General features: G+C 40.4%; 1 protein-coding gene across 2 annotated transcripts in view; it reads right to left on the reverse strand.

Moving 5' to 3' along the window:
* Positions 1 to 302: 302 nt before the first annotated feature.
* LOC149311230 (uncharacterized) overlaps positions 303 to 21,241 on the reverse strand; it is a 121,764-nt gene continuing 100,825 nt past the window's right edge. For both annotated transcript variants that reach the window (XM_089530598.1, XM_089530599.1), the window contains 7 exons: positions 17,577 to 17,711; positions 14,841 to 14,993; positions 11,434 to 11,643; positions 8,742 to 8,862; positions 4,367 to 4,429; positions 1,134 to 1,261; positions 303 to 855 (listed from right to left, as the gene is read on the reverse strand). In XM_089530598.1, the coding sequence (XP_089386724.1) occupies positions 757 to 855; positions 1,134 to 1,261; positions 4,367 to 4,429; positions 8,742 to 8,862; positions 11,434 to 11,643; positions 14,841 to 14,993; positions 17,577 to 17,711 (909 nt within the window). In that variant the 3' untranslated portion in view covers positions 303 to 756. The remainder of the gene's footprint in view (positions 856 to 1,133; positions 1,262 to 4,366; positions 4,430 to 8,741; positions 8,863 to 11,433; positions 11,644 to 14,840; positions 14,994 to 17,576; positions 17,712 to 21,241) is intronic.

The following is a 21,241-nucleotide window of genomic DNA, read 5'->3' on the forward strand; positions in this document are numbered from 1 at the left end:
TTCTCTTCCTCCTACCCGCCTCCTTCCTTCTCTTCTAAGTACCATTTTGTATGGCACCTTATCCTGGCGGGCAGAGCAAGTATGCATGTGGCTACTTATACTACTAGGACTCAAAGCAGGGGGTTTGAATTGTTTGTCAGACTGTACCATAACCTGGTAGCGCATTATTACCGAGCAAATATATTTTCCTGTAGGATGGCGTGATCCAAAATGCACTCCCTAACTTCTATACTTATCTGAAATCTTTTTCTCTTATTTCCCTGCTAGAAAAAAATTACAGAAGCAAATCTAGTAGAATATGATTTATTAACAAGTTATAAACAACAAACATATGCAAATATTACTTTTACAGATCAATCCTATATGTGTCTACTCAGAAATGAGTCCCATTTAATTTACCTAGACCTAATCCTAGGTAGGCATAAGATTTATTTTTAAATTTTATTTATATCCTACCTTTTCCCTAGCACTCAAGGCAGGTCCCATCAAGTTAAGAACAAAGTGCACTAAAAACCTACCTGTATTTGATACAAATGATTTTTAAAAATTTGAACAGCTCTATCAAAACGCTAAATATCATTAAACACATTAAGTTAGTAAAATGCTAAAAAAATATAGTTCATTTAAAAGGACCTACCACAGTAACTTAAAAGACAAAGACCTGACTGAAAAAAGAACTTTCAGAATATAATTCACTCATTATTTAATCATACTGTCAAACTAAATGTCTGGACTACTTTCACAAGCAACCACATTTTATTTTTTAGATGTCTTCTCTCCATAGAGTAAAGTAGAACTTTCTCTGAGATCTGGTAAGAGAGCATCTATGACACTATTCCTTTCCCTAGAAGGCACCTGGAAACAGAAATGAAATTATTATTCTCACCTCCCGCATTGCAAATAGCTAACATTTCACTCCATTCTTTAGATCAGCTGGCTGCTATGGTTTCCATGAGCCAAAAAAATAGGTGCTTTCCTGAAATTATTGTGCTAAAGGACAATAGCAAAGCCCATGCAACAGAATGTCTAAAATGGTTCATAAACCATTATTTTAAAATACATATCCAAAAAAGCTTGGTTCACAACATATGCAGCATAATTCACTTCTTGTTTTTTAATCCTTTGCTACTTACTGTCTTGGGCCTTGAAATCTTCTCTGACTTGCTCCTATCCATAGAGTCTGCAGTCAAAAGATTGTGCCTGATATCTCCAGTTAACATGCATGGTGATAGTCTTGTGCGCTGGCTCCCCAAAGCAGTGCCTAGGACATAAAGCACACATCTTTGGTTGGAACTTCCTTACATGTTGGTTAATTCACCAGAAATCCAGGAAGGTTATGGCTGTTTCATTCTAATTGTACATCTGCAGCCAAATAGTGGCTTGGTGACTACTCTCTGCCCTCTTGACATTAATAGGCTACAGAAGTGTGTCTTGGTGCTATCAAACTGCATTGTACTGGCAAGTTGTGGCACCAGACTCCCACTGAAAGTTGCCGTCAGAATTTTATATTCCACAAGGGAACTATTGGATTTTGGCCCACATGAAAAGGGTTAACAGTACTATAGAGCCATTTCATGGACCAGTCAAGCACCCGATGAGTGTTCTAGCTTGCCCTTCCCACAGACCTGCCTCCCCAACTCTTAACCCAATCCCATGCAACTACACAGTGGGACTTTTCTTACCCCTGGCATTTGAGTATAATTTCATCCCACAATTCATGGCTATGCTCAAAAGTACAGTTTGAAAACATAATAAAGCACAGGTAATAAAAAGCTAGACTTTTTTTCAGCATTGACAAGGCTGAAAAGCAGCTGTCATTGTGAAAAACTGGAAACATAAAGAAGCTTCTTAGTATCTCGGTAGAGTTTCATTTGTAATAGAAATTCAATAAAAGAACAAGGCTTAGATCATTTTTCACAACCAGACTATCAAATGCAGTACAGAACTACCTTCTGGAGCCTGCTAGCACCTACATACTACTGGTATGTATTGTATTCTTTCTTAATACATGCTTTTGATTCTATTGCTTTGTTTAGAGATTTTTTTCCTAGAATATTCTTACAACAAATGTAGCTGATACTTGAATTGTGAATGAACTTTGATGCATCGAACCAGGTGATTTGATTATAAAATAAGTTTAATGGAAGCATTGGTTGTATATCCACATCAGCTAGGGAATATCAATCTTTAAAGAAATAATACTTGCAAATCACTTGGTGGGATTGATTTAAGTGAGTGATTTCAAAGATGGCATTAGTCAGAAGATTGGCCTCCTTGAGAAAAAGGTCACATTTCTTCCCTACAATGCCTAACTGCTTGGGACTGCTCTATATGGCTTCAGTCTTCCCCTTTCATGCATTGAGAATGGTTACATTCTCAATGCATGGAAGGGGAAGACTGAAGCCAGGAGGCCTTGTCAGCATTGCACTTGAATGTGCCCTTGGTCACTCCCTGTAGGATCATTATTTGGATGGTTCAGAGGACCAATCCACTTTACAGTTGGGACAAAACTTGTGCCAGTTCACTTGGCAGGATTTTAAAAATCTAATATGTTGGTGCAAGAAGTTTAACTCCCAACTGTATGAAGTGAATTGCTCCTCCATGCCAGCCAAGAATAAACCAATCTCTCATTTGCTATCAGAATAATCAGAGGTCCTTTAGTAAACAAATCAAACGGTTCCTCAAATGTAAGAGTATGAGCTGAACTAGATTTGTTGCTAACCATGTGAATGCAGTTGGTATGCATTTTTATGTGATGTCTTTCTGTTTGCAATGGCCCTAAAATTGCTTCTCCGAAGCTACTATTTTCATTGCCAAAGCATTCAAAGGCAACAAGTGAAGCTGCCTTTGAAAAGCACACCAGCTTTGAAAGAGCTGAATTTTAGCAGGATAATCAGTATCAAGCAAGGCAAGGAAAAACTAATAGCTCCCTGGTTGCAGCTCTTCATTTGCTTTCCAGGCTGCATTTGCACTGCAGAAACAGTTTGACACTGCTTTAACAAGTATGACTCAGTGCTATGGTATTCTGGAACTTCTAGTTTTCAGAGATATTTAGCCTTCCCTGTCTGTCAGCTTTGGTGCCACAACAAATTACAACTCCCAGGAGTCCACAGCACTGAGCCATAGCAGTTGAAGTGGTATCAAACTGCATTACTTCTGCATTGTAGATTCAGCCCTCATATTCTTCTGCTGGGTTTTGCAGCCAAGCAACAAAACTACATGATATAGCTCCTTAAAATGTATCCCTCCCCCGCTTGGGCACTCTGTTTTACTCCATCTGCCAGAGAAAGAGCCACCTATTTTAACAAATTCTAATGTTTTAAAATAAGCTAACCATTGCTAAAACAACTAGAGAATAACTCCAGAGTGAATCCAGAAAGCCACAAGTGAACTGAGTTAATCTGGAAACCTAATGATTTAGACCACAAGTGAACTAGTTAATTTTTCAAGCAAAACCATGCCATTAATTGCATTCACTGAATCAAATCTGTTGTCTAGTTTGGCTCTCAAAGAAAAATGCCTTAAGGAAATGTAAAGTTATATGAATTTGAATCTGCTGAGAGAGTATGGTGAGACAGCCTGCTGGGCAGTTAAAAATGTATAACCTAGAATCAAACACCTATGACTGTTTGTATTCATGACTCCTACATAGTCCCTACTTTGGGGGATACATAGAGACCATGGAAGCCCTGCAATCCCCATTTACTTGGTAATAATAATAAGTTTTATTTATAGACCGCTATTCCACAATGATAGCGGTGTACAGTAAAAATTGCAATACAATACAAAAAATTGCAAGGCCTCTCTCCCCCTCACGATGGTGGTCGGGGGAGGGCTCTTAGTCTTTCCAGGCCCGGCCTCGTCTCTCCCCCTCACGATGGTGGTCGGGGGGGAGGGCTCTTAGCCTTTCCAGGCCCGGCCTCGTCTCTCCCCCTCACGATGGTGGTCGGGGGGAGGACTCTTAGTCTTTCCTGGCCCGGCCTCGTCTCTCCCCCTCAAGATGGTGGTCGGGGGGATAGTCTTTGTGTTCAACAGGGGTCTGTTCCTCTGTCAGTTGGGGAGCAGCTGACTGACTCCCACTCACATAAGTGATATCCAGCACCAGAAGTCCCACCTTCTGCCTCTCATACTGGAGATCGATCATGGGAGGGAGTGGGAATCCCAATTGACTTCTTCTCAAAATCAACAATGGAACAGACCCCCATTGACCACTGTGACTGCTGCCCAGTAAATGGGGACTGGAATGCAATTCACTGTGTAGCAACACAACTATAGTGCTAACGTGTTAGTAACTACCCAATAGGATTTTGGCCTATGATAATACTAAAGAATGAGAGCTGATACTGGTATCATAATTCTTTCTTACCTGAAAAAGTGTGATGTACGCTACTGGCACTGTGTGAAAGATTAGCAGACTTTCTTCTCATTTCTGTGAAAACAAGAAAACAAATTTCCTAATCTGTAAGAAGAAGCCATAGAAATCACAAACAATATTAGGGGGCAGTAAAATTTTGACAGAATATTTCCTTGGGGTCTAAATATTCTAAAGGCACCAGATCCCATCTGATCTTAGAAGATAAGCAGGATCAGCTCTGGTTAGTGTTTGGATGGGAGACCACCAATGAGTACCAGATGCCATACTGTATTTCAGAGGAAGGAACTGACAAAATCACCTCTGAATATTCCTTGCGTAGGAAAACCCTATGAAATTCTTGGGGTCTCCATAAATCAACAGGTGATTTGCACATATATATACACACATTTTTCTTTCGAGATTGGTTTTGGTAAATTGGTCCGTTTTTCATTAGAACAGTAACTATAGATATAAACTTTTTTTTGCAAGATAATCATATCCATGTAGCAGCTTTCTATGATTTAGTCATTCCTTGATAGTTTAAAAGTGTTCTTGTAACATGATTGCTCGAGGTTTACGGCCATTTTAATGGGGTGGAGTGTTAATCTGATCAGGCTAATTCAATATACTTGATCTTCTTGATTTAATAAATTGGATCCATCCAAATCCAGATTAACAAACCTGATCTACTTAAAACTCTAGCTCAACTGTAAAACACTATGTACAATGGATTGGTTTAAATGGCTGAGAAATTAATTTTTCATAACGTTCCCAGTTTTTCACACCATTGCCCTAAATTGATTTGTTACAGACCAGAAGCACTAAACTGATGAATACAACTGTCAGCATGGAGCTACACTGTAACAGAAGACAACAGACCAATGCTGGACTGCTGCCAGTTACCTGAAATGCTCAGCACTGCCATTTGTGGGTTTACAGACTTGGTACTACCACTAAGCTTATTAGTATCATGATTAGTGTCAAGATCTATTGTTGCTTGTTGAAGTGGGAGGACCAAGCCCTCTGGCCTCATTGGCTTATGTTCAAATTTGCACAAGTGAAAGCCATGTTCCTTAGTACAGTACTGGAGTTCTCCTACTACCTCTTCCCAACTTGCTACAAGAAGAGCTAATTCAGTGGCAGAGTACATGCTATGAATGCTGGACATCCTGAGTTCAGTCCATTGAAATGGGGACTCCAATGTGGCATGCAGTACTGCAACAGTGCCGATAGACACTTCCTTTGGTATCTGCTGAGAAATCCTGACCTGTCTGAAAGAGAGAGATTGCTGATTCACAGATATAAACACATATTGACACATGGAATCAGATACATTATTTGGAAATGTCAGGATGCCACAGTATTCTGAATCATCATGTATGGAAGTGAGAGCTGGATAGTGAAGAAAATCAACTCATTTCAGATGTGGTGGTGGTGAAAAGTGCTGAGGATACCATGAACAGCCAAAAAGACAAAAACAAATGGGTCCTTGAACAGATTAAGCATGAACTCTACCTGGTAGATGACTAAATTGAGCCTGTCACACTTTGGCCACATCATGAGAAGCCATGACTCATTTAAAAAGACAATAATGCTAGGAACGGCAGAAGGCAGTAGAAAGAGAGGAAAACTGCACACCAAATGGATAGACTCAATCAGGGAGACCATGGGTCTGAACTTGCAGGAGATAAGCAGAGCAGTTGAGGATAGGAGAATTGGAGATGTCTCATCCACAGGGTCATCATGAGTTCAGGTTGACTCAAGGGCAGTTAACAACAACAAAAGCCTATGAATGCCACTGGCTTGCTCCAAAAAGCTATATATTTTAACACCCACCCACCCTCCACCCCCACCAAAGGGAACCTCCTGCTAACTGGTGGATTGGGAAGGGTACAGGATGGAAGCTTCTGGGAACATGTTACCTATGTGATGGTTTTGGGGAGTTGGGCAATAAGCATTTTGTCTGTGGATGTGTTCCCTTGGAGGACAGGAAAGCCAACATCATCCTTTCTGCAGCCCTTCCACCCAAATCTTGGCTTTTATCTTGAGTGTGAACAAGGGAGCCACAAAGTTACTCTCAGCAGTTACTACCACTTTCCTCAAAGTCTCCTTCTTCCATGGCAGACCAGCAAGAGTCTACTATGGGGTGCCTGCTCTCATCTTTCCCCCTGGTCTCTTGACAGCATAAACAACTAAGGCTCTAAGTTTTCCCTCCCATTTCCTGCCAGGAGGTCAAAGCATGCGCAGAGTGGTCCAGCAACTGTGTGGACAAAAGAGCTAAGAGAGAGTCCAAATTTATTCTGTGTATGAAAAGGTTACATCACACATGATGTGGAAGCACAGAACTTTTTATCCAGCTATAGACCATATGTTGTTGGCCTGAACCCTGCATGGGTCTGTACGTACAGTATGCACCACGATTATGGTGTTATGCACTGAATTCTGAGGTGATATCCCACCCAATCCTCACTTGCTGGGACCAAAATGTTGCTCAGGAAGTGGCTGGTTAGGGGATATTAAGTTAGGAGCCTGATAGAAAGCCCTTCTTGTGAATGACATCCATTGTGGCAGGCAGAAACAGAATCCCTGTCACAATTCCCCTTGTGCTGAAATAACTTTTTGAATGACGGGAAGGGATCTCATCAATTGCAGCAGCTGCTGCCAAGTAAATAGGAGTTGGGGAGGATTTTCACAATCCTAACATAGTCCCTTACAATTCACTTACAGGCACTGAGTTGCTGAAGGGGGGACACAACTGTCTGCCAGTCCCCATCTCTTCAGTCGGCAAAAAAGATACAAGATAAGAAGATAAGCTTCTTTCTATCAGGCTCCTAACTTAAAATCCCCTAACAGGCCACTAGTAACAAACTAGGCTATTATTTTAACTCCTTGTTAGCGTGGTGCTGAGCCAGCTTTAATAACCACTCCCTTGCAAGGTTGTACAGAATAATTGCAAACTACCATTACCACCCTCCAAAATAGGAGAAGGAGATGGAGGAGGGAATCCCACTGCACATGTTATGTGTATTTTTCTGCAGGTATCAGCCATTTTGCTTTTGTGAAACCGGTTGTTCCATTATGCTTTGTGGGATTATATACCTGCTTCAGCAGTGGGGATTTAAATCCACCTTTTGTTTTAGCCTTGAATGCCCCATTGTTTATTTGACCCCACAAAACTCAAGAAAATACTCAGTTCTCAATTACATCAATGTCCTTGTTTGCTTCAGTTAAGATGCTCACTGTGAACTCACTGGAGTTCTGTTTTCCCGTCTCAAATCACTTTATTTACACCCCCCTCACTTACAGAATTAAGAGCAATTTAAAACAGCCATTTAAAAGCCTTAATAGAACAGTTCACTACTAAAAGCCCTTTCCTTATAAACAATTTCTCAGAGCTTGCCAGAATAAAAACGTATGTTGTGAACTGCCCTGAACCTATACTGGGAGAAAGATGGGATCTTAATTATATAAAAAAATCAATGTACCTTCTGATGGAAATACAAGAAAGTGGGAGCTAGTCTAGCCATCCTAGGAAGGGTGTTTTAAAGCCTGAGAGCCACCACCAAGAAAGCTGTTTGTATTCCTACCAAACATGCTGGTCAGGGTAGTGGCATTCAGAGAAAGGCCTCATTCAAACATCTCAAAGCTTGGGCAGGCTCATATGGGACAATACAATTCTTTAGAGAAAGCAGACCAGAGCGGTACAGATCATAACTAGTATTTTACAGGGCATAATCAGCACATTTAGCATAGCTCTGTTATGCTTCAACCAATAGCTGAGGAAAGCCCAGGGATATGGGTCAAACCGTAATGCAACAGGTCTGCATATGGATGCAAAATGAAACTGTTCAGTAGTGGTTGTGATAACTCTCATGAGCTATATGCTGGCCTCTCATTTGTTCCAGCAAGACAGATGTTTATTTAAACCACTGATGTTAAATTTGTCCCTTACGATTGGATTCTCTGCTAAACAGGTCTGGGACCCTCCAGAAAGAAGTGATTCTAGCTTCTCCATCCCCCACCTGCACATCCCATTAAATGAGGAAATAAAAGTTCCAGTACCTTTCTCCCAAGTTCCCGACAACATTACTTCATGGGAACCTATTAAATACAGTAGCTATTTTTCTGTGCACATCTAAACTGGGCACACCTAAACTGGAAAAGTTTTATTAGTAGTAATATTGAGGATAACCATTAGGTAAGCATCTTCCAAATTTAAGGTTCTAATATTCCCTATACCTTGAGCCTTCAAATTCTATTGTAGCTGCATGCCTGATCCTCAGTCCATCCTGCCACAAGACTAGGGCTGTTTTTGACCTTTTCTTTCCTATGCCAAACATCTATGTGACAACATGTCACAAAGAGCTGTGGCCAGCTAGAATCATACCTGCAGATGAATGTCTCTGGGATGCCAGAGCCTCCAAGTCATAAAGCTGAGACTGCAATTCATCTACCCGTTGAAAGGCATTCAGTTTGAAACTGCGCTCCAGTGCCAGCTGACTTCTTATCTGAAAATATATTCACTTTTTCAATGTACAACATATTTTCACGTTTTCATAGATTGTTTTCATTATTAATGGCCAAAAACCTGTATGGGATTTACATATGCCTAAGCACTGTAGTTACAGTGTTACACAGTGAACCGTGACTCATTTCCCCCAAATCCCCACTTACCAGGAAGCAGCCACTGAAGTTGATGAGATTCTGTTCATCTGGTGTTCAGGAAGCAGCTGACCACTATTTACATCTCCTCCTGTGAGCAATCTCCAGTGTCATGGGCAGAAGCAGGGTCCCTGTCACAATTTCCCGTTCATGTGAAGGCAATGGGAATGGCAGTCAGCTGCTTCCTGAATGATAGAGGAACAGACCCCTCTTGTTTGCAATGGCTACTTCCCTGTAAGTGGGAAATGAATGACTTTCATGGTTCCTATATAGCCTCTAAACTACTTAGCAGTCACGAGGGCATAACTCCAGGTTACTCATTTGTAACTGCCATAGAGGATTGCAACCCATTAAAAAAACACAACCACCATCAAATGCATGGAATAAAGTAAAGAATAAGAACTCTCGATGTTTTAAGTATGACCACTGGGGCAGCTAGTTAACCTGGATAAAGTTTTACTAGGGATGGGGCTTCTTTTTAGACAGGTTTGATCTGCAGTTAGGAAGCATATATCATCTCTTCCTCCACACCTTTCTGTCTTTTGCAACTCCTTCCACATTCATGAAAATTTAGAGCATCAACCCAAAACAAAAACTTTTTGCCAGCCCTGATTTTAAAAAGAGAAAGGAAGAGAGCATTTGTAATTTCAGCATTTTAATCTCACCTAAACCATAATGCCATTATGACTAAAAGAATTCAAACTGGGTTTGCTTCTGCTGCTTGGGAATACATATCATGTTGTGGTAGAAAAGGATGGTGAGGCCTAGTTGTTAGTCCCAACTAGAGCAGATCCCCCTTGAATCAATACAATTTACATAAGTGTTCTTTTACCAAAGGCTTGTTGATTTAATAGATCTATTCTAGTTGAGATTAACAATTGGATTTAGTCCTAGTCCTACATCTTTTAAGAGCAAAACAAAATCAAAAAGTAAATGAGCATCTGTGTAACCTAAATTGCAAGGGAGTCCTGGGAGGGCACTCACAAATTGTATTCAATGGGGAGATTAATTTAGCAGTAATTTAACTCAATAATTAAGCAGTAAGATGGCCAGAGTAACCCTGGCTGGGATCCAAGCCTATTTTTACCAGTTCCAAAAAACTAGAACTCTAGAGGCAGGTTCCAAATTAGTTTAGTTTATTTATAAAAAGGGGAATCAACACACACATAAAGCACTCACACACACAAGAACTAAGATATATAAAAAGATGGTAGTGTATGGCAAATTAAAGGATTGCAATGGGCAATGCTTACCAGTTCCAGAAGCCAGGCTCCAGTTTAGGAGAGAGCTGGGAGTTGAATGTGACTCAGTATGTTTGCTGTATGGAACAGACAGCAGTACTGAGAGGTCATGAATCTGACAGTTTCTGCCTGATTGCAAACTGGACCCAATTGCCATTGTTCAGGCACATGTATTTATAGCAAGAAATAGGTCCTGGGGCAGTGTTTCAGAGGTTAAATGACTTTTCCTGGAGTTATATGATTTTCCCAGGAGAGAAGAATAAGATCAGCAACAATGAATGGGCAATTGGTCTGAATGTCTTCAAACAAAAAGCATTTCATTCTCCAAAGGAAACTCCCTTTGTTTGTTGTATGCAAGCAATTGCCAGGGCCAGCTCTCATCAACACAATCCTTAGTGAAGGGATTGGTCTGATTCTGATCTTGAGCGATCTCATCTCAGCTAAGTGCCTTGGCTTCTCCCATGCTGAGTCATCCAGATTTCCTAATTTGGTATAGCTGGTTTCCTGTGCTGGAGAGCCCCCTTTTGGCTACCTACCTAAAATATCCCTTTTTGATATTAATTTAATATCAAGTCGAAGAGCGTTGACTGAGGGCTGGACCCTGGGGTAACATCTGTAACTGCATATGGAAGAGTCAGTGTGGTGTAGTGGTTTGAGTGCTGAACTATAACCCAGCAGATTCCCTGCTCTGTTATGAAAATCCACTGGGTGACTTTGGATTAGTTATACACTCTCAGCTTCCCAAACCCCATAGGTCACTGTGACGTTGCCATAAGTCGGAAACAACTGGAAGGCACACAACAACAAGCCACATACATACCTAGCAGGCCATCCCAAACTAGAACATGTTTTTGTCTTAGTAAGAAATAAAGGATGATGTGATGAGAAGCATAGTCCTAGTAGATGTCAGCACACCCACAGTGGCTCGGGTACTGATGTGGCTCATCACCCATCATCTGCCACTTTTCTAAGTGGCTGTTTATGAGGCTGAGGGCTGCACCACTGGCTACAATCATCTCAGGGGATGCTTAATTAAGCAATATTTATCAATTTTTAGGTTGTACACTCAGGACTGTTTCTGTGTACTTGTTATCAGTACATAAAATCATGGTACATACTCTGAGGCAGGTAACTTGATTGGTACAAGGTACTTAAAAGATGCATTTATAAGCTTACTCGCTGGATTTCTTTCTTAACTTTCCCCCCCTGAAGCTGTTGTATCTTATTGGATTTCTCTGCTTCTTCTGTCAAGCACTGCAGTCTCAATTCTCTCTCTCCAAGTTTTTCCAGCATCTTCTCCAAGTTTTCTGTTTTAAACAGATCTAACTGCTGCCATCTGCAAACTTCATGATTCATCTTATGTTCTACTTCTTGTAGAACTTGTGCCTGTGCATGAAATCGCACACATTATGTTGTACATCTATTTCATGACATTACTTTTTGTCTAGTATGCACATCCTTACCTTTGTTGTTAAGTGTATGCCTTAAGTGTATGAGAACCCAAGGAAACTCTCAAAGCCAAGAGAGAGAGAGAGAGAGACCCTTCAAACATTGTCATAATTTTAGAATACCTTAGGAAACTCTAAAACATATAACATATATGATATGAATTTAGAAAACAGGAATTAAAACAGAGAACCAGAAGAACCAAGCAAACCCCTCACTGTATTTTAAACTATTAATGCCAGAAAAACAGGATTAAAGAGGTGTAATTTTCATATAAATTCATTTTGCACCGATGACTATGATACAAAAGGGATACTGCTTGTCATTTGGGTACAAGCTTTTTAAAACCTGAGATCAATTTAGATTCTACCTGTTACCAAGTTTGTTTTTTTAAAAAATTTTGGGTATATGTGGTCTGTGTTATGACCCCTTACTGACCCCATAGAGGACCTGCCATTAATCCAAAAAGCAAGGAGACCACATAGGCATCTCACCCTGCAAAGGCAGAGTCTCTAGAAAAAGATGGAATTGGAAATTTTCCTCAGGAAGTTTGGGAGTCGCCAAACCAGAATTGCCACCTCTTGCCCAAGTAAGATAATAGACTCGGCTTCACACCTGATGAGCCAGTGATCAGCTTAACGACTCAGTAATCAAATCGGATGCCCCTCCGAATTGTGTCCAGACCTAAATGCACTGTGCAACACATTACTTGCTCTTGGCTTAACAAAGCCCGAGCAATCAACACCTTTGTCTAGCAAGTCCCCCTAGCCTCCAGCTACATTTCGCACTATAAGAACCCCGGGTTTTTGGACCTTCCTTGTGCTATCACCAGGTTGCAAGCTGGTCCACGCCAGTTTGAACTCTGATCTTAGCTCCCATGGCCCTCTTCCCCCGCGGCCGTGATCCGCTATCCATCCAAGCTTCATCAGACTTCCCAGAGAAGACTTCTAAGGTAGTATTCCCTAGTGATGCTTTTCTTTCTCAGACCTATCTCCTGAACTCACCCATCCCCTGCTGTAGCATCAAATGTGTGTGCGTGTGTGTATGCTCCCCTTTTTGCTGTGAGGTTGTCCTGTGCTTTAATAAATGTTACCCTTTTAATTGGACCTAGTTGGTATCAGCATCTCTTTCTCTTGGGGCTTGCTGGCGACCTCTGGTATACACTGTTGGGACCCAATTCCGGCACATGGTGTTGTTAGGGCTACCTCTTGGCTATATTTGAACTAATTAAGATTCCCCTAATTCAATCCTTCCTAACATACCATTACTTGGCCCAGATCATCTTTTCCCCAAGCTTTACCATGCACAGTAGAGATTAGTTCAACCTGCTGTCTTTTTCCTACTTCTAGTAACAATTCCTTAATTTAGTATTCAAATTACAGTTCTCCCTCCACATACACAGCCTTGAGATTTGCAGTTTCGATTATTTGCAAGGTCAAGGCCTCCAGCACCCCCCAGGGAGTGCTCGGGGATGGAAGGTGTCTTAGAAGGCTCCTCCTGCCTTTCCCTCCCCGATCACTCCCTGGGGAAGGTAGCAATCTGGCTGGGAAAGGAGCAGAGAGCCAGTTAAAGGGATGGGAGGGGGGAAAGGAGTGCAGGCTTCTGCTCCTCTTCCCTTGTTCACCCTCTCTTTAACTGGGTTCTGGGGGGGGGGGGGTTATTTGCAGTTTTTCCACATTCATGGGGGTCTTGTTCCCCTAACCCCCGTAAATGCGGAGGGAGAACTGTAATTTTCATTAGAAGCATACACTTAATGGCAAAAAGGAACACTATACACCATACATGTACTGTTAACATTCTGGTGATCCTCTGATACCTATATGAGGAGTAGGTGATTTGTAGCAACTCCAAGTATTGTTGAACTGCAACTTTCCTTAGCCCTAGCCAGCACTGCTAACAATGATGAGCATTTCAACATCTGGAGGACCACACATTGCCCATCCCTTCTCCGCATGATGATGAACTTTTATTCTCATTACCTCCCACCACCACTGTCTAACTATAGGGAAGTGTCTTTTGCCTGTATGTGCATGCATCCAACACTAGTGACAATGTGTTATTTATTTTGGAGCTCTTTAGATGGCAGCTGTAGTGACTGGCTCAAGCTCCCCATGGGGACTAGCTCCTTGTCATCACCTCAGGCAGCTTTCCCTATGAAAGAGTAAAGATCTAGTTCCCTAAAAAAATTCACAGTTCCAGTTCCAACTTCAGTGGGAAGTTCCTGCTGGATGTAAACTTCTTCCTCTTTGCTCCTGAACTACTGTGCTCAACCCTCCTGAGGCTTGATTGATAGATATATCAAGGCTTGGGACACAGCACTTGACAACAGACTTTACTAACTCATACCTAAAACAGATGTGCTTTTACATTTTTGCTTCCTCTCTATTAAATCTATTTTAGAAATGCTTGCTTTCCTACTATGAGATTCTCATAGCTGTGACAATAAATTCCTTTTATTCTTCAGTACAATACTGACCCTGACAGTCTTCTTTTCTAGCTGTTTCCGTGTTCAGTGTTCTGACTTTGGCCAACCCTCACTGTTCAAGCTTCCCTCTTTTCTGAAAATTTAGAGATTCTCTCATGCCAGCTGCTAACAACCCACTGTGCGTGGATGCTGCCATTTTGTTTTCATAAGATCAACACAGACTCTTTGGCTACATAAGGAGTGGCACAGACTCCTGAACTTTGCAAAGAGAGGGATGATATGACTGTGCAAGAAGGAGAAATGGCATATGGCAAGACTAAAAACAATCTGGCTAGCATCTGATTAGTCGCATGCATAAGTTAACCTTTCATTTACATAGGTCAAGTTTTGTTCATTGCGGACTTCAGTATTCCCTTCTCCCTTCACAGCAACCAAAGTGTTCCCCTACCCAGACCTACCATAGAGTTGCTGATGGGTTGGAATGGTTAGGAGGGGCCTTCAGCCATATATCCAAGTGGTAGTACATTTACTTGTTCAGTGGAACTACTTGCTATACTGAGCCATGCAGAATTTGGGTCTCTGATATGTAAGATAATAGTCAGTTTTTAAAGGCTGAGAAAACTGCACTGAATCCATCAGAACAAAGGGAAGAAAGTGATTTCATGTGTTGTATACTGTAAATAGTGAGGCAACACAGCCAGGAGATCTATACCTGTTTGTCCAGCTGTTGTTTCAGCTTTTTATTCTCTGTCTGAGACTGTGCAAAGGCTTTTCTTGCAGCCCGCAGCTGCTGATGAAATAAAATTGCCTCTTTTTCTGTCATCATCTTCAATTTCAAGTACTCTTTTTTATTTTTAATGGCCTCCTGTAAATGCAAAGGATTGAGTAAACTGTGGAGTAGAAAATAAAAGCCGTTTGGAAAAATTGCCCTGGATGACTTATGAACAAGTGTCTTGTGAGGTTTGTGCCCTTTATTGTTGAGAAAAAGGGACCCATCTCTCTCTCTCTCTCTCTCTCTCAAACTTTCTTGGGCCTAAATCCAACATTAATTGCAACTAGAGTAGAGCCATTTCCATAAACGTAACTTACATACTTGATTTCCAAATCTACATTCATTTAATGAGTGTACTCTATTTGAGTTAGGCTTATCCAAAGCCAATTGGATTTAAGCCTAGTTATTGCTGTAGTATTACATTTGTTTGAAAAATGAAATTCTTTGTGATAGAAATTGTAAGATAATCATATGCTTCTATATTAGATTTAGCCATATTTCCTGCCCTGTTCATTTGGGGCAAGGCTTATTTTTCACAGCTACTTTTTTTTTTTTTTTTTTTTTTGGTAACATGTCTTTGTGGTACAGAGGGTAAACTGATCACCTGTCAACTACAACAGACTCTTGATTTTGTTTCATATGACTACTATTAGCTATAACAAGCTTTGCTGTGATGTGATAAATTAGGATCTGTGTAGCTAAGGGTCTGTGTCTCCACTTTAGCCATCAATGAAGAACATTTTTAAGAAGCCAGATCTACTTATCTCATAATGTACCATATCAAACTGAAATTGGTAGACAGAAAGAGATGCTTTGAAGTGTTAAGTTGTTACCACTCTTACCTGTGCCACCTGTACGTGTAGCCCATTCTAAGCTCATAAACATTGTCTGGCCCCATTTATTTGCACAATTGTTCCATTTTTATTGAAGGGAAAATAGTAGGTGTAAGAAAATAACATCCTATGCAGAATGATTCTGACCACTATGACTCTGAGGGTTTTACTGCACATGTCCTATTCTTGCAACAACTGCATCAGTAAAAAAATAAATAATGGGAACATACCATGTTCAGAGCAGCCAATATCGCATATCTTCAGAATTGCACGACTGGGGCTTCTGCCACCATTGCTCTCTCTTTCTTTAACCTTGCCTCTCTGCCTTACATCCTACCCAGCATGCCTTTTAATTTAATTTTAATTTATTTTTAATGCAATTTCACAGCTCAGCCCATGAGTTACTATGACTTAAGGTTTTGTTTTTGTTTTTTATAGAAAGGGAAATGTAAAAACAAAAACAAGGCATCAGGCTGTTTGGAGACAGGGAGAGAGGAGGGGACAATGACACAATGTGACTACCAATTGTGCAGCTGCTTCAGCAGTGACATTTCACACCAGGGGATTTGCACAATTGCAATGTTATTTACAAGTTTCCTCCATAAATGAAAAGTGATGCAGGAGCTACCAGATGGGGCAGAGTAGCTACGGGCTGGAGGCAGCAGTGTGCAAAGTATCCATAAACTTGCTTTTTTCCTGGTGCAATTATGGTTTTAAAGCCACATGTAGTAATCTTCTGAGTCACAGGAGATGTTACTTATGGGTTGCATTGCAATCCTCATTGGTTGCTTGTTAAGAGTTTGCAATGCAAGCACCAGTTTGTAAGTAACTAGTTATAAATAACATATTACTAGCAATTCTTTTCTCCACTAATTAAAATATATAGTAGCTATTTTACATTACGAATATAACTCATGGCACATTCAGACTGATTGAAAAGTCATAGATTTTGTTCCTGTTCTGTCCAGTTTTTTACTGGATAAAATAAACTGAGCTGGGAAGCTGGTCTAAAAAGTCTTTGATCATACCTGGAGCTAGCCAAGTATTCTGGAGTAATTCATATATGAAATTAATGAAAAGAATAGCACACATTTCTGGGATTTCTGGTGTTTTCAATCAATCTGGATACTTATTTAAAAGAGGACAACTGCACATCTTTGGAATACTTTTTGATACAGGCTGTGGGCTGATTATGCTATTGTCTTTAATGGGACTTGAGCATCCATGGATTTTGGTATCCACAGGGGATCCTGGAACCAAACCCCAGCTGATACCAACGTGCACTTGTCCTTGTAATTTACAAACAAGAATATTTCGTTAGTTTCATGATTTAAAATAATTTAGGGCCATTTCACACTACACAGTTATAGCATGATAATTCCAGCTTAAGTGTGCTCTGTGGAAACTTGTGGTTTTTAGTTTGGAAAAGTTCTAGAATTCTCTAGCAAGCAACTTTAAATGCCCCTTCCTAAACTACAGAGGAGAGCCAATGTTGTTTGGTTTGAATGCTGGATTAGGAGTCAGGGAGAACTGGGTTTGAATCCCCACTCAGCCAGGGAAACTCACAAGATGATTTTGGGCAAGTAACACTCTCTCAGCCTCAAAGGAAAGCAAAGGCAAATCCCCTCTGAATAAATCTTGCCAAGAAAACCCCATGACAAGGTTGCCCATAACTTGGAAATTACGCAAAGGCACATGACAACAAAGATAACAAGACTGTAAATCTCAAAATTCCATAGTATGGTACCATGGTAGTTAAAACAGACTCATAGTGGTATGATTGCACAGTGTAAAAGGGTCCTTTGTTCCAACATTTTGACAAGAGGTTTGCATGAGATCTTACCTTCTCTGCTTCTCTCACTCTGGCTGACAGGTGTGCTTTTTGCATTGTTTCTTTCCAGTAACTCATGGTCTTCAGTTTCAATACCAACTGTTGCAACTGGCCATTTTCATTCTGTAACTCCTGTAACTGCTCCTGCTAATGAGAGAACATCATTTCTGTTAAGGAAAAATTCTGACAGACTCATTTTTATTTGTTTGTTTCTTTATTTTGACAGTGCAGTTTTAAGAATTGGTATCAGCTTCTGTACTTGTGAGGAAAGAGTTGTGAACACTTAGCAGAATTTCAAGACCCTGCCTGTTAAAAGCACATCAACCAAACTGCACCCTCTTTAGCTGCAGTTAACATATTCTCTCTGTGGTTGTTCAGAGTTATCCAAACCAGTGGGGCTTTGGCTTATCATTCTCCAGAGATTAGTTTTGAAAATGCTAGGTTTGTATTGCAGCTGTGACCACAATGACACACACAGCACACATAGTCAGGTTTTCTTCAGTTCTGGCTCAGTTTTCCTCCATCTGTACTACATTTTATCTTTTTAGAACATTTGCTTTTCTATAAAGTCAACGATCGGAGGCGTTATTATTTAGATCTCTCCCAGGGAAATGCAATCCCATGTAAGCAAATCACTCCAGGCTGCAGTCCTGTCCACACTTGCAGAAGAATGGGAATAAACACGGTTCATTAAGACAGTACTAAATCTTAATGAACTTACTGAGTAGAGTTTCGGAGTATTGCATTATAAGAATGTGTGGTGGAAATATTCCTTGTTGAAATAAAAAACTATAGAAAGATGGAGTCACCTTTGCCAGCCAGAGAGATGGTTTTTGAAATAAAGGCTTGGAGTTTAGTGAAACTAGAGCAAAGGAATAAGGAGTGCATCTTGACCTGGATGGAAGCTGGCACCAGTAAAAAGACATAACATAAACTACTGAGATAAGGACACATAGTTGACATTCAGAAGCAAGGTTAGGAGGAAGGCTACAGGAGGGGGTAAGGAGTGATGATGCAGTTTTAATGTATGCATGTATTTCTGTTCTGATTGTAAGAATTCTGTATGTTTAAATTGTAATTAGCCAATCAGGTGTATTGAAGAAGCTTCTTTGTCTTGAATAATATAAAAAGAGCCATTTTGTCTTGTTCGGGGTCTCAGCTTTTGGAACTTGAATTCCACTGAGTTCATTGTTTCCCTTTGTCGACAATTGGAAATAAACTTATGGATTTTCAATTACTAGGTCCTCTTGCCAATTCTATTGCTCTGCAAATCCTAGAAATTTAAGTTTCCTGAAATTTCTGTTACATATTTGGCGAGCCAGGCAGGAGTAAAGGCAAGCAAGAATTGGCAAAGAGTGGAAGAACTTATCTTCCTGCAGGCTCTGTGTGTTTTTGGCATTGAGCGGACCCTTGTGAGAAGGCCCTGGCGCCATCCAACATTTTGATTGGAAGGGCTGAACATAAGGATTGGCTCAGTGGTAGGAACAGAGATTAGCCTATGTGAGACCACTTAGTAATTTAAAAATTCACTGGGGGAAAAGGAAAGGGAAAAGAAAAAATAGAAAAAGAATCATCTCTTCAGGAACAGGTAAAGTATAAAATATAGGGAAAAGTGCACTAAAAAGGGAGCCTCGTTGACCGGTCCAAATCTTTGGATGCGAGTGGGAGAAAGGACCCCCTCCCTGTGTTAGCTGAGCCAGTAGCAAAGGTTCTGCCCAGAGAAGCCTTCTTGCCAAAACTCAGGAACCGGGCCCCTAGGGAACATAAGCAAGGAACTGGGAACTGAAAGGAGGTAGATTGTGGTGTAAGTATTGATTGCCAAAGTGTGGGATCAGTGTGAAGTATAAGGCACTTGCTCAGTTGTGTTGGGGTAGTTAATCTACTGATCTCCAAGTGCCAATAAATTGTTTTACCTTTTGTGTGGTGGCAAACCTTTCCCTTCTGTGGTATTTTGTTTTAAATAGCTAGAAGTTAGGTGCTGGTGGAGAGTTGGAGGAGTGCATTGGTCTATTGTGAGTATAAATTATGGTTGTGATATTTTGTTTCATTCTGTCTGGTTGTGGTGGAGGCTTCAGTAAAGACTGTTGAGCTCCAGTAAAGAGTAAAACGTGGGTATATAACGTGTGGAATTTGTCTGTATGTAGTGTCTGAGATTTGTGGGTTTTGCAATCTGTCCAGTGTGTACTTTTAAATCCTAATCCTATAGTGTTTGCGCCTGTTGAAATTGTGCTTGTGGTCTTTTGTTGTTTTGTGTCTAAGAATGGCTGAGGAAGGTAAAACTCCTTTGGATTACATGGTTGGTCATTTTGATGAATGTTTTAGGAAAGGCATGGGGAAACATTTGAAAAAGGAGCGATTAATCTTTTTGTGTAAAGATGTTTGGAGTCAGATTTTGCGAAATTGGCCGAGAGAGAGTAGTACGTATAGACATTGACATTGTCTTGCAGTTGTATTCTAAAACATTGGAGCCAGAAAGAGGGTTACTCAATGATTATTTGTATATTTTCTATTGGTATAAGACTGTTGGAAAAAGCCCACCTGGGTTGAATAGTTGCAGAGAATTGGTGTTTAAAAAGGATGAGAGATTAACTAGTATTAAAGAAGCTGTGTTCAAGATTCAGATTGATTTGGCCCAAATTGTGGAAGAGATAGAAAAGATAGAGATAGACTCTGTAGAGAGAGGTGCAAATCAGGGAAGAAGGCCCCCACGTGACAAGAAAGGAGGATTTTGAATTAGCTTTGTGTGTTAGACAGTGGCCAGGAGCAACCCAGAGATAGAAACTTGTTGTTTGGGGAAATTGAAATTGTTTAAATTATAAAAATTGGAAATTGCCTTTGTGTATATTGTAGATAAATTTTGGAAAATTGGTGTTTTAACTTGAGGTTTTTATGATTTTAAATGATCAGTGCCTTTGGGAAAGTTCTGCCCTAAATTTGAATGCATACCCATTTAAAGCCAAAGGAAAATCTAAATTGAATATTAAGCCTGTGCCTTCCCAGAGACATTGCAAATTCTTTTGTCAGTGAAAGTTTTAAGAAGATGGGCAGAAATAAGTGCTTTATAGTGGTGTTGTTGTTATGGCATAGTAAAAATAAAATAGTGAGTTTTAAGCTTAGCCAGTAAGCTTCAGCTGTGGCCTGATTTTGTGAACTGGACTGTGGTTGGAAGTTGATCTAAGAGTGGAGGAAATTGTGAGAAAGATAAAAGAAAGTGTTTGAAGGTATGAGGATGTGAAAATGATGGTGTGTGAAAGGAGAAAGCTTATGGAGCGAGTTGATAATGGTTTGGATAATGGTTGGAAAATGTTTACAGAGGAAAGTATAAACAAGGTTTGAATTGAAATTGAAGGCTCAAGAATGTTGCAGAAGGTTTGAGTATGTTTAAGTGGCTGAGAAAGATTTAGAAATGGGTTTGGTGCAGAAGGACAAGTGGTTTGAGTTCTGGCTGGAGTTAGAGAGAGAAAGGGGGGTGAGGGAAAGCCCACGGTTTGCATTTTAAAACTTTTCCTTTGGCTAAAACTAAAGCAATAGTAGAAGCTATGTTGGAAAGAAAACCTGGAATGGAGTTTCGTGTTGCCAATCTGGTGACTTTCACACCAACATGGGTACTTTGCAGAGCTTTTGGTGTGATTTTGGTGATTGGTTTTAATAGTAATTTTGAAAGTTAAGTATTTGGT

Source organism: Sceloporus occidentalis, unplaced genomic scaffold (assembly GCF_023333645.1).
Source record: "Sceloporus occidentalis isolate IW3139 unplaced genomic scaffold, rSceOcc1.0.p SCAF_6, whole genome shotgun sequence".
NCBI lineage: Eukaryota > Metazoa > Chordata > Lepidosauria > Squamata > Phrynosomatidae > Sceloporus > Sceloporus occidentalis.